This window comes from Xenopus tropicalis, chromosome 5 (assembly GCF_000004195.4).
Source record: "Xenopus tropicalis strain Nigerian chromosome 5, UCB_Xtro_10.0, whole genome shotgun sequence".
In the NCBI taxonomy this organism is placed as follows: Eukaryota; Metazoa; Chordata; class Amphibia; order Anura; family Pipidae; genus Xenopus; species Xenopus tropicalis.
In genome coordinates this window covers 84,358,240-84,375,931 of record NC_030681.2, presented here as the reverse complement: position 1 = coordinate 84,375,931, position 17,692 = coordinate 84,358,240, and the positions used below count along the sequence as shown (strand labels likewise).

Sequence of the window (17,692 nt, the reverse complement as noted above, 5' to 3'; positions counted from 1 at the left end):
TTATACTAAAAGTTAACTGAAAGTTGAACCCCTCCCTTTTAAAACAGTACCTTCTACTTGCTGGTTACTAAGCTGCATAAATACATATTGGTGGCAAAACATTCCTATTATGTTTTTTTTAATTTTTACATGTATTTTAGTAAATGTATAGTATGATGAGCCAAATTACTAAAAAATCCCATATGTGGAAAATCCCAGGCCCCAAGGATTAAGGATAATAAGTTCTATACCTGCACTCTTTATGCAATCAGTATGTATATATACACACAGACAGGTAGGTCTATTTGCCATCTTACTTTAGTAAAAATAAATTTTTTAATATATACAAATATGGACTATGTATAAATCAAATACTAGGGGAAATGTAAGTTTTGTTACAATGTGTAAGTACAGCGTGTAACAGTAATAAGCAACATTTTAATTCAAGCACTTATTCAATGTTACTGGTTATCTGTTTTCAGTATCATCTTTCACTAATCAATTAGTTTCAATAGGCCAGACTTATTTCCTCTGTTGACAACTGTAAAGCTGTGTATTTATGTTCAGAAATCAATCATGCTATTTAGCAAACCATTTCTGCATGGCATGACAACCTTCAAGCATGAAACCCGATACAAAAAGGATGTCTACTGTACAGTCAAACAGCTGTCAAGCATAGATCCACCAGTTGACTTATTGAATTACCAGTAAGTCACTTTGTTCTTGTGCTTTAGGTAATGAAAAACACTTGCATACTTGGTCCAAGAAGTAAATAAAAACCGTCATTTGTGCAAATTCAAAACCTCTGTTGATTCCTGTAGTAAAATGGGTAACTTCAGAAACTTGCATGCTATAATTTATTTCTAACAATTCTGCATCAATGAAAATATAACTCTTGGAAAATGTTGACAATAAGCAAGCTGAAATTGCAACACAGTTAATACAGTATGTATACAGAGATATATGCACAGAGATAAGAAAAAGACCAGCCCACCTGCGCTCTTGGTTGGTTCAAAAGCACTTAACAGGTGATTTTTCCTACACATCAAGGCGTCATATGTTTTACTAATTAATGAAAACACATAAATGGATATAACATCAAGAAATATTTGTCACCTGTGAAAAATCTGCACTACCATTAGCGACATATATCCCGAAAATACTTTCCAATTGCCAGTAATGTAAATTGCTGGTGTGTTGCTTCGTTTTTAAAAAGTTGCCAAAGTTTCCTGGAGGGAAAGCATCTGAGAATATCAGGATAAAGTTTGTTCCATCTGTTTTCTGACAGATATGAATATACATACAGATTCATAATCAAATCTGAATTGATAAATATATTTCTTTCAAACTAAAAGGGCCAGTATACCTCTTTTTCAGCATGAGCACAATAAAAAAAGGCCTCGTGCTCAATATAATTTTTACCTATTGTTTCTGATTTATTAATGTTTTTTGTTATACAGTATTTTGCACTAAACGGGAAATTGACGTCACTTTCATTTTCTAACTTTCTGTTTCTGCCGAATCACTGCAAGAATGTAGAAAGTAAAACAAATTACCAGTTGATAACTAAACCCCCTGTCCCATAAGCATTTCCTTATCTTAAAACCTAACAAAAGCTGCAGCTTAGGGAATGGAGGAGTATTTATAAATAGTGCATTTTGTTCATTTAAACATAAATTACAAGTAGAACGACACAGGTCAGGGAAAAACAAAACAATTTTCCATTAGTACTCTGTAATAAAAAAAAAATAGCAAAATGTTAAATAAAAAAATGTTAATGTTATTAAAATAATAGACTGAATACATTTTCAATAAAAGTTCTATTCATCATGCTTATGTAGGTGTATCCTGTTCCTTTAATAGCATATTGCTGCTGTAGTTAGACTTTTTTGTTAGACTTTTTGTAGTTAGACTGTTTGTTTCTTGATTTTTAAGGTTATTTAATAAAATAATAACCTATTAATATTTCAACAAATACAAAGGAAAGGAAGAGACAGGTATAATAACTCTTTAAGTATTGCCAAATATATGTACAGATTAGATATATAGATGACGATGATAGATAGATAGATACAGTGGATATAAAAGGTCTACACACCCCTGATAAAATGTCAGGTTCCTGTGCTGTTCAAAAATGAGACAAAGATAAATCATTTCAGAACCTTTTCCGCCTTTAATGTGACCTATAAACTGTACCACTCAATTGAAAAACAAACTGAAATCTTTTAGGTGGAGGGAAGAAAACAAAACAAAAAAAAAAATAATGTGGTTGAATAAGTGTGCACACCCTTAAACTAATACTTTGTTGAAGCACCTTTTGATTTTATTACAGTACTCAGTCTTTTTGGGTCTGAGTCTATCAGCATGGCACATTTTGACTTTGCAAGATTTGCCCACTCTTCTTTGCAGAAACACTCCAAATCTGTCAGATTGCGAGGGCATCTCCTGTGCACAGCCCTCTTCAGATCACCCCACAGATTTTCAATTGGATTCAGGTCTGGACTCTGGCTGGGCCATTCCAAAACTTTAATCTTCTTATGGTGAAGCCATTCCTTTGTTGATTTGGATGTATGCTTTGGGTCATTGTCATGCTGAAAGATGAAGTTGTTTTTTCTAGCAGAAGCCTGAAAGTTTTGTGCCAATATTGACTGGTATTTGGAACTGTTCATAATTCCCTCCATCTTAACTAAGGCCCCAGTTCCAGCTGAAGAAAAACAGCGCCAAAGCATGATGCTGCCACCACCATGCTTCACTGTGAGTATGGTGTTCTTTTGGTGATGTGCAGTATTGTTTTTGCGCCAAACATATTTTTTGGAATTATGGCCAAACAGTTCAACCTTAGTTTCATCAGACCATAACAACTTTTCCCACATGCATTTGGGAGACTTCAGATGTGTTTTTGCAAAATGTAGCCTGGCTTGGATGTTTTTCTTTGTAAGAAAAGGCTTTCGTCTTGCCACTCTACCCCATAGCCCAGACATATGAAGAATACGGGAGATTGTTGTCACATGTACCACACAGCCAGTACTTGCCAGATATTCCTGCAGATCCTTTAATGTTGCTGTAGGCCTCTTGGTAGCCTCCCTGACCAGTTTTCTTCTCGTCTTTTCATCAATTTTGGAGGGACGTCCAGTTCTTGGTTATGTCACTGTTGCGCCATATTTTCTCCACTTGATGATGACTGTCTTCAATGTGTTCCATGGTATATCTAATGCCTTGGAAATTCTTTTGTACCCTTCTCCTGACTGATATCTTTTAACAATGAGATCCCTCTGATGCTTTGGAAGCTCTCTGTGGACCATGGCTTTTGCTGTGGGATGAGACTAAAAAAAATGTCAGGAAAGACCAACTAGAGCAGCTGAACTTTATTTGGGGTTAATCAGAGGCACTTTAAATAATAGCAGGTGTATGCTGACTCCTATTTAACATGATTTTGAATGTGATTGCTTAATTCTGAACACAGCTACATCCCCAGTTAGAGGAGGGTGTGCACACTTATGCAACCATATTATTTTAGTTTTTTTCGTTTTCTTCCCTCCACCTAAAAGATTTCAGTTTGTTTTTCAATTTAGTGGTACAGTTTATAGGTCACATTAAAGGTGGAAAAAGTTCTGAAATGATTTATCTTTGTCTCATTTTTGTACAGCACAGGAACCTGACATTTCACCAGGGGTGTGTAGACTTTTTATATCCACGATAGATAGATAGATAGATAGATAGATGATAGACATATAGATTGATTCATACAATAGATTCGTTGTAAATACAGAGAAGGTCAAGCTGGATTTTGGTTTTGCTTCAGAGGACCTGAGATAAATGGTTTGAAAGAGATGCATTCGAGCTTGAAAGAACGATTAATAATATTAAGAATTAATGTCTGATTCTGCTGCATTATTCAGATATTGCTTAAGAGAACTCACTCCAAATGTTTTCAGCATGGTGGAGTACGTGTTTGCACTGTGATCTGTGATTTGGTAAAATTCCAATCTTATTCCTGGAATCAAAACAATCCAGCTACAAACAACAATTGTATCCAGACTTTAGGCTATATCTTGCAGCAAAAGACATGTCCCGGGAACAGCCAACTTGTACCAACATAATAAAAGTCACAAAATATGCACCACTATATTTAGAGTTTTTAATTGTTTCATTAAAATGACAATATGACACATGTGGAACATATTTAAAATTTTTGTGTAGTTGTATGTAGTTAATTACTTTTGTGTCTTGTTAAATGGGCTTCTATATATACTCCAGGTATAAAGAACATTTAGGTTGCAGTAGTGTGTTGCAATATTGTAACAACTCACATTCTTCTGCAGCCCATAAGCTAACTGAACTGTTCAACAATATAACATTCGGACAGCATCGAATGTATAGTAAAACAATGTCAAAAATGAAATGTGTAACATCAAACTTTCCGCATCCTCATGTCCTTAAATAACATAAATTTAAATTTCCAGTAATCCACAGCGACCAATCGGCAGTTAGCTTTTACTGCTCACCTGTTTGAAAGTACTTCCGCTTGCTATGGGTTAAAAGATCTGGCACATAGATAATATATAAGGTAAAATAACTAAGGGTAATATAGGTTGATACCCCCCTATTATTCCTGCATCATCGTAATCCAGGACTTTCTCTCTGACCCTCTTTACACAAGTTAATTCATTTGACATGGTGTGATTTGTATGGTTCAAGAATGCCATTATCACCACATTATTTGGATAGTAGCATTTCTAAGCAATGAGTAAACCTGTGTACTCACAGACAATATTGATTGATTATAATATGAATGGAGAACAATTGTAACCATTTTGTTATACTTTTCCTGAGCATACTTGTGGGAATAAAAAAAAAAAGTGTTGGATATTACCCTCATTTAAAGCCAACAATTCAGGCTCAGTTGTATGGGTTGTCCAAACTATACTATAACCAACTCTTTCTCCCACCCCCAAATGCATTCCTTAGTACCTGGCATCTTTCATGAAACCAGTTATGCAGCTGCTGGCCTTTCTGGATCACAAACCACTTTTAATATGATATGAAGGATCTGCTGTGTGATTGGTACACACATCAACACAAGTCTTATATGCCAAATATTCAGGTCCTTAGAGGCATTGAAATTATCCTTCTTTGTTAAAATCCCACTTTTTGGACTTTTGTCAGTGTGTTCTAACCTAATAAAGAGTTTTGGGTGGTTTAAGTGAGCGAGTTAAGGTGTGGTTTAGGCCATTGCATGTCTGATCCATATTTCCACATTGGATAGCTCTGCATGACCATATACACAAAAACAATACACTTTAATACAACACCAAAATATTCATATTTTTGGTGTTTATTCTTTAAAGAAAAAAATAGCACTGATTAAAACATTGCAATATTTTAAAATTTCCTTTATTTTCTAATACAAGGGTAAGCCACTTGTGTTATACAAACAACCACTAAGGGCTCTGGCACACGGGGAGATTAGTCGCCCGCGAACAGGGAGATTTGTCGCGGGCGACTAATCTCCCCGTGTGCCAGAGCCCTTAGTGGTTGTTTGTATAACAACTAATCTCCCCGAAATGCCATCCCACCAGCGAAAATGTAAATCGCCGGTGGGATGGCATACGCGGCGGTGCAATTTCAGTGAAATTGCGGAAGTTTCCTCTCAAGGCAACTTCCGCGATTTCACTGAAATTGCACCGCCGCGTATGCCATCCCACCAGCGATTTACATTTTCACCGCTGGGATGGCCTAAAGATCCTCCTGAAAGTCCATCCAATTTCTGGTAAGCCAAACCCTTTGGTTTCAGTTCAAAAGTACACCAGCGTAACTGGGATGGAATATTATAATAGTCTGTATGCTATCTGGTTAGATTAGTACTTATACAAGGCATTCGCTGCACCATACCTGTGATATATTAAAGTCACCCCAGTCCTCTCGGTGAGCTTGTTTTTACTTATACAGGTATTGGATTCGTTATCCAGAAACCCATTATCCAGAAAGTTCTGAATTACGGGAAAGTCATCTCCCATAAACTCCATTATAAGCAAATGATTCTAAATTTTTAACAATAATTTCCTTTTACTCTGTAATAGCAAAACAGTACCTTGTACTTGATCCCAACTAAGAAATAATTAATCCTTATTGACAGTAAAACATTCCTAATGGATTTATTAATGTTTAAATAATCTTTTAGTAGACTTAAGGTGTAGAGATCCAAATTATGGAAAGATCCCTTATCCGGAAAACCCCAGGTCCTGAGCATTCTGGATATATATGTTATGGGAATTTACTGCAGTACTTGGACCAGGTTTTAAAATATCATAATGATAATTCTTTGTGTACAAGATAACCTATGACATGCACTTGTCTTTTATGATTTAAAATATTATCTGTGATGGCACTAGAGAGAAATACATCAACAAAAAGGCAGCACAGGATGTGAGTTTTAATAACTAGCATTTTGTGTTATTACCATGCTTTACACCCCTTAGAAAATATAATTTGGCATAAGTGGTACTTAGTATATTAGGAAACTAACATTTTATTTGTGAATAAGTAACAATTAAACCTTTCAGAACACATTTTAACAAGACGCCCCCATCTTAGGATACCCTTGGTTTCACTGCACCTAGGAATCTGGAGCCCAGCATGGTGCTATGACTGCTGCAGATGCACCCTTAACCTCCCATATCATGTCAAAGTCAGTAATCTGACACACTACTCATATTATGGTACATCACAAAAAGGTGATTTTATTGATATACCCTAGTCTGTGGTGTTAAATTCCATGGATTTCTATGCATTAACTCCAAAGGCTTTTTATCAGCCAACGGTGAAAGCTGAGAGTCAAAGTGAAATATGAAATATGACCTTCTTATAATTTATAGTCTACATATTTGCTTTTACAGATACAGTAAAGTATTTAGAGAGAGCCTATTGCATGCACAGAACATACCTTCTCCGGATATTTGCATTTCTACATATGAGGGGTGGTTCCCATACTGCATGCTTCTGCTGAGTCCTTCTTTATAGACTGCAATAACAACAGCAAACCAAGCGGTCATAAAGATAATACTTTTTGTGGTCTAGAAAGAAAGCAGTATGGCAACTCCAGTAAACATATACAGAAAAGGTGGGCTTTAATGATGCCTTTAGCTCAATATGGTGCAGCACAACAAGTCCTTATTTTACCATGTAACAATAGTTGTGATACTGAACCATTAAAACCTTCATCTTACATATATACGAGAAAGAATAAACGTCACCACAATCTTTTCATTGGAACTTGCAGAGATAAAGTAGCAGCTGCTACTTAGTTATACTGTCTATGACACACTGGAGTTACTTAACATTCCTTACATCCATAGGTATAGCAATACAACTGTTCCTCTATTACCTTTCACCATAAACCTAACAAGTCAAAGAACTGATACAGTCAATTAATACTGGGATTGTACCTAATGGGCCCAACAGGACATCTGAACGGCGGTGGTCAAAATTCAGTCAAGCTCGGTGAGCCCCACAGCACAGCAAGGCAATTGGCTGCAAGCTGGTGGCATGGTGGGGCAGGGGGCCGAGGCAACCTTAGGAACCCAGTGCAAATGTTGTACTGAGGTCCATAAGTCTTTAATCACGTCACTGCCTTGATGACTTAAGAATTATTAGTTGTCTGGTGCTCTGATGTCCTAGTCTGACCTAAATGTTACATTTATTTATATTTCTGAAAAGAACACATTTCTCAGCATGCCAGAGAACTTAACCCACACATCTATTCATTGCTTTCTTAGCAAGTACAAGAGTCTAAGTACAATCCAACTGAGTCTTGTATAAGGAATGGTCATTATTAGCAACATTCTTAAAGGAAAAAAGGAATTAAATCAACACTAATCCCTGTGACAAAAAAACCCTAAAAATAATAAAACAAAAACCACAGCTGCTGGAATACTGGGCCATGGCTTAATCAAACCTAATCTGCAATAATTCTGATTGTGATCTTTTCTGCCCTCATCAATGAAATCCGCTGTATGTTACTTTATAAATCCTTTAGTTATTCTCTAATAGGATGACATGCAATGATTCTGCCAGGAAGGGCCTTCATTTAAGGAATTCTCCACCATGTTGTGTATGTTTTTGGGGGAAAAGTTATTGAGAGGACAAAAAAGAAAGAAAATCTTCCCATAGACAGATTCATTTCTATTATAATGGCCATTTTACTCACTATGACCTATCTTGTTACCTTTATTCAAATGCTAATGCAGTTGGAGATTAGCAAGAAAAGGATTTGTCAAGTACAGTAAGATTGCTATTCTTTGATCGCGATGGTATTTAAAGCAACAAATAACCATTTGTCCTTGGTGACACAAAGTAAGAGGTGCCCTTTAATGATGAACAACACTTTCCCAGTTTTAACATTGGCTTTATTTCAAAGTATTTTAAATTGCAATTATATATAAACAAAATACACTTTTAGCACTATTCACTATTTTTTTTAGCAAATTTTTTTCTGCCTCTATTGTAGTATATCATAACTGCCAACATTTTAAATCATCCTGAGACATTTTTTAGTCCACAACTAGACCAAACCCTTTAGACTATTTGTGCCCCATCCAAACTTGGAAACCTCCTCTCTTTTCAGCCTGCTTGCCTGGGACTGTCTAGCTTATTTAGCATGGTTGGCAGGCAACATGGTACATACTGTATGTATGTATATGCATACATACTTTTTTATGGTGGATGCCATGCATTGTTTTCAAAAGAAATCAAACCTGGCTCAGCAATGTTGCCCATTGCAGTCAACAAGTAGATCTTTTCTTTTAAAATGGTACAGATTTATATAATACGCATTAAGTTGTGGGTATGTGTTTACAATCCCGGTCTACCAAATCAGTGCCAAAACTCGAAAAATCTAAATATTGCAAGTATTAATTTCCCATTTAAAGCCATGCAGTAATTTTCACCTAGCATTTTAAATCAGGCAGGTGTACAAGACAGTTTTTGGGGGTATCCAATTGACTGTCCTGCAGGACAAACTGACCTCATCAAATAGATAATTCTAGTAGTCTGATCAACCAGTAGACAACAAAAGTGCAACTCCATTCTATTCCTTTATAATATGACCCTATGCACGTGCTAGAGTGTAAATTTATCAGCCATTTTTTATATGGTCTGTCATCTCTGATACAATCAAATCAGTGAGTAACCATTCAAAATGCTCATTCGGAGGCTGCATATTGACCAACTGTCAACCAATTTTGTTGCAAAGCACCACATTTTATTACCTCAATACTTCTTGCATTTCTAGCCTTATAATGAATCCAGGTTTTAAAATCACATCACAAAATCTTTTGTACAGAACAAACAATTATGAGATCTACATAAAACCTCCTTTTAAAACTGAAATAAATCACTGGTAACAAAAAACATACTTCTACAGTCACGTATCAGTAATTTATACAATACAATAGTTTTATTTCCAGTAAATCCTTTATCACAAAATAAAGCACACTGCAACAATATGTAAAGCATATCTGTGTAATCATTTTATTAAACAGGAAGACTCTTTTGTGTTTTCAATTACATGACTATAAAACAAAATTGTTCTAGTGACTTTAGCAACCCTGAGTCAGGATTTCCTGTAGTGATAAGGGGCAGGCTGGAATCACAGATTTACCTTCAGTGTAATTTACTGCATTAGACAAAGCAGAACATTTTAATATTATAAACATACTTCGGTATTATGTAAACACATGAAATGTATTGTTTTTTTTCTTTTTGTTTCACCCCGTTAAACAATAATCGACAATATATTAAAGGGTAAATAAGGTCCAAATGACCATAACAGTTAACTTACTGAATAAAGCTGTCTGTGCACTTTAACTCAAAGGTAGCTATGTAGGATGAAATAATTCCTTTCTAAAAGTATACTCATACATTCTAAGTCCCATTTTTATGAAGACATTTGCATTTGCACAATATTCTTTTTCTTACATGTACACAGACAGTGAAAACACCATATGCAGAAAATTAGGTAAGCATAAATAAATTCCCCCTGAATGCCCCAAGCCCTTGAAAAGTGCACTCCTTTTAACAAATGCTCACTACTCAATAGGCCATCCTCACAAGTCACCAATGTAAGTCTAGTCTCAATGTCAATATTAACCTTCCATCAGTGACCTCAAATGCTCTGTACAGTAAATTAATAACAAAAACACGGCTTAGGTTTATTCTACCAGTTATAAGGATTTTGTAGAACCTTAATTATGCAAAATGAAAAAAATAATTGAATTGAGAGGCACTAATAAAAAGGGGCAATGTTATCCTTGGATGCCAAAGTAATTAATAGATGACCAAATTATCAGCACAGTACAACTGAATCTCATATTAACTAGTAATCAAGCTTTCAAATTGCATAATACATTTATTAATTAGTTACCAAGCTATACTGATTTCACAGTAACATTAGAACATAAATTCAGATATTTGTTATAAGGATATTACTATATTAAAGAAAAACTGTCATGGGAAAACATGTTTTTTCAAAATGCATCAGTTAATAGAGCTTCTCCAGCAGAATCCTGGAAAAGTGCAAACAAATATTTTTATATTTAATTCTGATTTTATTTAATTCACAGGGGCTAGACATATTCTTCATTTCCCAGGGTGCCATGTGACCTGTGCTCTGATAAACGTCAGACACACTTTACTGCTGAAGCTGCAAGTTGGTGTGTTATCACCCCCCCAGCAGCCGATCAGCAGAACAATAGGAAGGTACAATAGCAAGGTAGCAGCTCCCAGTAGATATCAAAATAGCACTCTGAACATTTTAATATTATAAACATACTTCAGTATTATGTAAACACATGAAATGTATTGTTTTTTTCTTTTTGTTTCACCCCGTTAAACAATAATCAACCATATATTAAAGGGTAAATAAGGTCCAAATGACCATAACAGTTAACTTACTGAATAAAGCTGACTGTGCACTTTAACTCAAAGGTAGCTATGTAGGATGAGATCATTCCTACAAGTCCAAGTCCGATCCAAGTCCAGCTTGGACTCCTACAACTGTAGGAGTAGGAAAAACATGGGAGTAGGAAAAACAATAGGTTTCCTGAAAGCAATTTTAATGTGTAGCGCTGGCTCCTTCTGAAAGCTCAGAATCACAATGCAGATGGCTGCCTACACACCAATATTACAACTAAACAAAATACATTTGTTGGTTCAAGAATAATATTCTAAATAGTAGAGTGAATTATTTGCTATGTAAATTGCATAATTTAGAAATAAAAAGTACACCATAAAAATCATTACAGAATCCCTTTAAGTATAAATAGCTGCATTTCTAAAGATAAAAAGATAGCTGAGAAATGAATATAAAACTGCCAATTGTTATTTTATCAGAGAATATGGTTGTTTATATTATCTCTTTCATAACCCTATTTCACAGACATGTACTAATATTCATACAATTGCTTACTGGTGACCCAGTCTGATTATGAATGACCACCCGATGGATTTGGAAAAAAAAAGAAAAAGAGATTGCAAATGATCTGCTGAAATTTGGCATTGGTTTGGCTGTGTGGGGAACCTCAGTGCAGTGTTGTTTACACAAAATAATCTTTATAAGAATCTTGTTACTATAACCTCATCACAGAATAAAACTCAAACAAAAAACAAAAGGTTAGTGTCATAGTACTTTGCACTACTGACTTGAACTATCTTGGTGATAACCATATACTATATCTCCCAACATTTGAAAAATGTAAAGACGCGTGGTGAAAATTTTTGCCCGCACCCATTTTTGTGACCACACCCCCTAAATACCGCTCCCATTTTACAAAATGTTGCAGGTTATTTAAAGTTTGAACACATTTTTGGGGGTGTTGGGGTTTTGTTTTATGTGTTATTACAGTTTTGCTAAAAAAGATGAAATTGCCCTTTAAGCTGCAAATCTCAGCTCCTCCAAGAGACAGGTTTATCTTATTAGTTACAATTGTATCTAATTGCAGGTATTGCTTGTTAAGTTTCTAGGATAAAATGAAAAAACAGCAGCACTCCGGAAATGTTGTAGAAAAAAGTGACTTTACTCAAGTGCACACAGCAACGTTTCGGGCCCGAAACGTTGCTGTGTGCACTTGAGTAAAGTCACTTTTTTCTACAACATTTCCGGAGTGCTGCTGTTTTTTCATTTTATCCTGGATATTGTTTTACCCTGGCTGAGGGTTCAGCTTGCACCTGGGGCTACAATTAGCTGGTTTGTCCATTGTGTAGCACACCTTAATCAATTTGCTTGTTAAGTTTCTAGGCTCTCTGCCAAAAGCCAATTATTTAATTAAGTTTGAGAAACTTTGTATCTTTTTAAGCTTTCAGTGCAGATGATCAAAGGGAAATGAGGGACTTTTCAATAAGAATCCAGGACTGTGGGCTGAGCTGTTAAAATCCCTCGAAAATTGGGACAGTTGGGAGGTATGATATAATATTAACCTGAAAAACTGTAATATATTTAATATGATATATTTAATACAATTTAATATATTGGGGTGGGTGATATATTTCCAGTTAACCTATTGAGAAGAAAATGTTATACCTTTTAGATATACAGTAATTAGAGGCTAAGGAAGTAATGAGGAAGTGGAAAAATTCATTCATCTAAATTGTAACAAGGTTTATTAATTTATGTCCAACAGCTAGTGAAGAAACAAAGGCCTAAAGAAAATGGATATTTCAGTAAGACAATTATCAAAACATATTAACTCAGAATCAATCATTTCTGGATTGACATTCTTTTACTAGACTTGATTACGGGGAAAGATCATGCAAAATGACCTAAAAATCAAGTGAAAATTAAAGAAAAAATTAAGCCCTTAGTTGATTTCAGTGTCAACATTTTCAATTGTTAATGGCAAGAATGGTGTCTCAGGGGGTTTTGAGACCTGAGAGCTAATAACAAGGAGTTTGTATGTTCTTCCTGCATTAGCACAGTTTGTTTCCCCTTACATTCCAAAAACATACAGGAAGGCTTATTGACTACTGGTAAAATGGATTGATGTAAATGATAAACAATCACTGTAAAGGGCTGTATAATATCCAAGTGCTATATAAATAAAACACAATGCTAATAATATTAATAAAACCACAGAATAAAATAAAAGAGAAAAAGTAAGAGGTCAATATTACCTAAAATAATGTTCCAATAATCACCTTACAATAATGGTTATGTCCACCCAGACATCACTGACCTAAATAACTATATTATCTGTACATACACACGAAGCATAGAGAAAAAAAACTGTAACACTGTAGTGCAAAGAAATTAATAAACAAAACAAGAAAGATATAAACTGGATCCAATTTTTTACCCTTCTTTTTCATATCTTAAACTTTGCAACTGGTTCCCTGTCTACAAAGTATTATCCTTCAGTTTGCTAAATTATCCAATTAAAAGCATTTTTCTTTAGGGCTAAATCGGATAAAGTTTCAGGCTAACTAATGAATCTCTAAACTCATTACTAATACAGCACCAGTAAAAGTAATACTCAATTCATTTTCATTTTAATTGCAGTACTTTAACCCAACAGGATTTTAGACAAACCTTTATAACTTCTTGTTTGTTTGTGTGCAATTTACCTCACCTCGTATATCACAAGCCTAAAGAAATAGATCACTGTAATTGTATTACAAATATTCATACAGACTCTTCAAAACTTGAATTATACTGAATTAAAGTTGAGTTATAAAGAAAAACAGCTTAAAATATTGAACTGTGATATGAATGCTGTGTTTAAAATTCTGTGGTCATAGGAAAAAAAATCATAGTTAGAATTATTCATGTATTCTGTCAATGTAGGGTGTTTCCATAATTTTCCTTGCCTCCCTACAGTATTACTTACCTAACTAACACATCAAGTCTGTTAAATGATGATCTGTTTATCTCTTGCTATGGTGGTGAAGAAAATAAATCCTTTGTATTCTTCCCATAAGTCTACATTGATTTGTGCTTCCATGTAAAATACAGTATAACAAAAGGCTAACTTAATATTTATCGTAATATCCTAGCAAACATCATACAAAAAAACTATATACTAAAACTTTCAATAATAAGGCTTTAGATAGAAAAGAGTTAAGATTTCTACAACACAGACACTTTAATGCAAGTCACTGCTATTCCTTGGCCTTATTTTTAAATAGCAATTTGAGTAGCCAACATGAGTTTTCTGGCCTGTGTGGTAAAACAGAGTCACTCAAGCACACACAATTCAGAAGGTTTGCCTGCAATAAAGGCCGAAATTGGATACTTGGTAAGATTAATTACCTAGATAGGGTCTTATAATGCAAGTCAAATGGGAAAGTAATTAAAGTGCACCTTCCATGAAAAATATTCATTACTGATATATCAGGTGACAGATAAATCAAAAGGCATTTAAAAAGCTATAGGTTAACCTGTAGCAGGTCGTTCCCTTTTCTAGCCCTCCGAAGTAAGTGCAGATATTGAATTCACTTGGAGCTCAGCTTGCATTATGTTTAGTGAAAGACAAAAGGACAGATTGTAATGGATGCTGCAAGAAAAAGATACCAGGACAAAAGGATTGTGTCTGAAAACAAAAGTTCAGATAAAGAAGAATCAGGAGACTGTCAGTTTTCTGATGTGTATCCAGTCCTAGAGTTTACCTTAGGAAAAGACTGTGGCAATAAAAGAAGGCAAGCAATGAATTAATAAGTTTACCAGTCCCCTGGGTGCGATTCCTGTAGTTGAAAGGTACGCTGTGCTAATCAAGTGCAGCAATATATTAAGAGAAATTGAGTAACATGAGAAATTTCTCACATCACTGGCACAAAATTAACTCCTAGGCTCTTGAATTATTCTTCAAATATGGTAGTCTTATATACATCATTCACCACTTAAATTAGATCATTTTAATTATGTAAATATGAATTTACCCAAAAAAAAAAAAATATATATATATATATGTTATAAAAGAAATGTTGAATACTTATTAATGACAGGTTAAGGCGGGAAAGGTATTTGCTATTGGTTTAAAACCTCAAAGGATGAGTTGTCTACAAACTGTCCCTGCAACAATAAACATATATTGTATAATTCGCAATAGCATAAATTTTACTGTAGACAAAGGTAGGAAAACAAATTACAAGTTTTTATATAATCAGCTGCTTTTTATCCTGAAACTTGGGGCAGGAAGGGGTTTGTTTTTACAGTGCTCACTATCTTAATTTCTATCAAATTATCTCGCAGGGGAAGAGAGAGGAACACAAAGGGGCCCATTTACTTACTCACGAACTGGCCGAATGCGTCCGATGGCGTTTTTTTCGTAATGATCGGTATTTGGCGATTTTTTCGGAAAATTGTCGCGACTTTTTCGTTGCCATCCGAATGTTGCGCAAAATCTGGCGATTTTTTCGTAGCGTTAAAACTTGCGCGAAAAGTCGCGCCTTTTTCGTAGCCATTCCGAAAGTTGCGCAAAATGTTGCGATTTTTTCATAGCGTTCGAATTCATTCAAGCTTCAGTATGGTGACTTTTCTTGGGCCAGGTTGGAGCTGCAGGGTGCCACTGAGTCCTACGGGAAGCTTCCAAAATCATGCTAAGTCTGAAAGTTTCGGCCGCCGCTTACGAGCACTCAATACGAAAAAGTCGCGACAAGATACGAGCGAATCGTAATGGCTACGAAAAACTCGAGTTTTTTTGCGAAAATCGTATTGGTAACGAAAAAGTCGCAACAATTTCCGAAAAGTCGTAAAGGCGCCGAAAAAAATCGCAAAAAAATACGAAAAAGTCGCAAAATGTTCGTTTTCCAATCGGAATTTTTCCAATTCGGGTTCGAATTCGTGTCTTAGTAAATCAGCCCCAAAGTGTGAGAGAGAGAGAGACCATCATTATAGTTATAAAGAATATATGTTTTTTGTTATTTCTATACAATATCCCAACCTTCTGCCCTTTGCTGTTACTGGTTTTCCTTACAGATAACTACACGGTCAGGGACATTCATTTTGCACTGATAATCTAATTATCTACTTTGTAAAGGCCAAACATTGTATAACTTCAATTTCCCTGTATGCCCTGTTTCAACTAAAACATTAACACAATCCATAGAGTTTTGTTATATTCAGTACAAGCCTGATCCATTAAATGTGAACAAGGGCTCAGGTCACAGTTAACAGGGCTTCTAATTGCAGGAACTAACAGTGATAGCCACAACATTGTAGTTGCCACTCTTACTCCCACTATAGGCTTTGGGAAGCACTGCATGTATAACTTATCACTTGAAAACTTGCTTATGTATGTTTTAACATGATAATCAGGAGGTCAAGGTTACTAGATCAAAATACCAAATATTTTATAACCTAAATGTTTAATAAAATAAATCTTAATGAAAAGATTATCATCAACACTTGTCTCTATAACTAAATTATATTATAATATATACATAACATGAATAGTATAGGTATGGGACCCATTATCCAGAATGCTCGGGACCTGGGGTTTTCCGTAATTCGGATCTCCTACCAAAAGTCTGCTAAAAACATTATTTAAAAAGTAATTAAACCCAATAGGATTGTTTTGCCTCCAATAAGGATTAATTATATCTTAGCTGGGATCAAGTATAAGGTACTGTTTTATTATTACAGAGAAAAAGGAAATCATTTTTAAAAATGTAAATTGTTTGATTAAAATGAAGTCAATGGCTGATGGCCTTTCCGTAATTCGGAACTTTCTGCATAATGGGTTTCCGGATAAGGGGTCCGATACCTGTAGCAGTATTCTATATTTTAAAATAAAATTCTATAACAAAACTGAGGATTGTCCAAAGCCATAGGCAGAGAATACTGAAATATTTAGTAAGGCTTAGGGGCACATTTACTAATCCACGAACGTCCGAAAAGCGCCCGAATGCATTTTTTTTCGTAATGATCTGTATTTTGCGTTTATTTTTCGGAAATTGTCGCGACTTTTTCGTAGCATTAAGACTTGCGCGAATTGTTGCGACTTTTTCGTAGCCATCGCGCTGAGTACGAAAGTTTCGGATTCATTCAAGCTTCGGTATCGTGACTTTCCCTGGGCCAGGTTGGAGCTGCAGAGTGCCATTGAGTCCTATGGGAGGCTTCCAAAATCATGCTAAGTCTGAAAGTTTTGCCCGCACTTTACGAGCACTCAATACGAAAAAATCGCGAGAATTCGCGCAAGTCGTAACAGCTACGAAAAAGACGCGACAATTTACGAAAAAGTCGTAACGGCGACGAAAAAATCGCCAAAAATACAAAAAAGTCGCAAAATGTTAGTTTTCCAATAATTTTTATTTCAGTATGATCAAGTATGATCAGTATGAACAATTTTGGATTACAAGGTTTTTGAGAAATGTTATTGTATATTGTCATTTAGAATGTGGTTACAAATAATTTCAACTGCAACATTTCAAAAAAGGCTCATTTTTTGAGGTAGATTCCTTGTGCAGAATGACAAAAGTAACACTTTTCGAAATGCCTTTTTTTGTAATGACCTCAAAACAAACAGGAGTAACGTGTTAACATCTTGAATTGTTCTCCTGTGACAGTAAAATAACAGAAGGTAGGCTTTTCAAGGTGTGGAGCATGCTTTATTTTTATTCACAAGCTTGAAGCTGGTTTAGAACACTAGTTCGTCAATTTGAAGAGAAAAAAACAACACCTGTCATAGGATTAAAGCTGTAACACAAGGTATAGTTCCCAAGCTTT

At 35.2% G+C, this 17,692-nt stretch overlaps 1 protein-coding gene across 9 annotated transcripts in view; it reads right to left on the bottom strand.

Annotated features, from left to right (window-relative positions):
- epha7 (EPH receptor A7) overlaps positions 1-17,692 on the bottom strand; it is a 127,780-nt gene that overhangs the window by 45,395 nt on the left and 64,693 nt on the right. For 5 of the 9 annotated variants that reach the window (XM_031902278.1, XM_012963529.3, XM_012963531.3 and 2 more), the window contains exon 6: positions 6,923-7,000. The exons of the other annotated variants lie outside the window; for them this stretch is intronic. In XM_031902278.1, the coding sequence (XP_031758138.1) occupies positions 6,923-7,000 (78 nt within the window). The remainder of the gene's footprint in view (positions 1-6,922; positions 7,001-17,692) is intronic. 9 annotated transcript variants of the gene reach the window in all.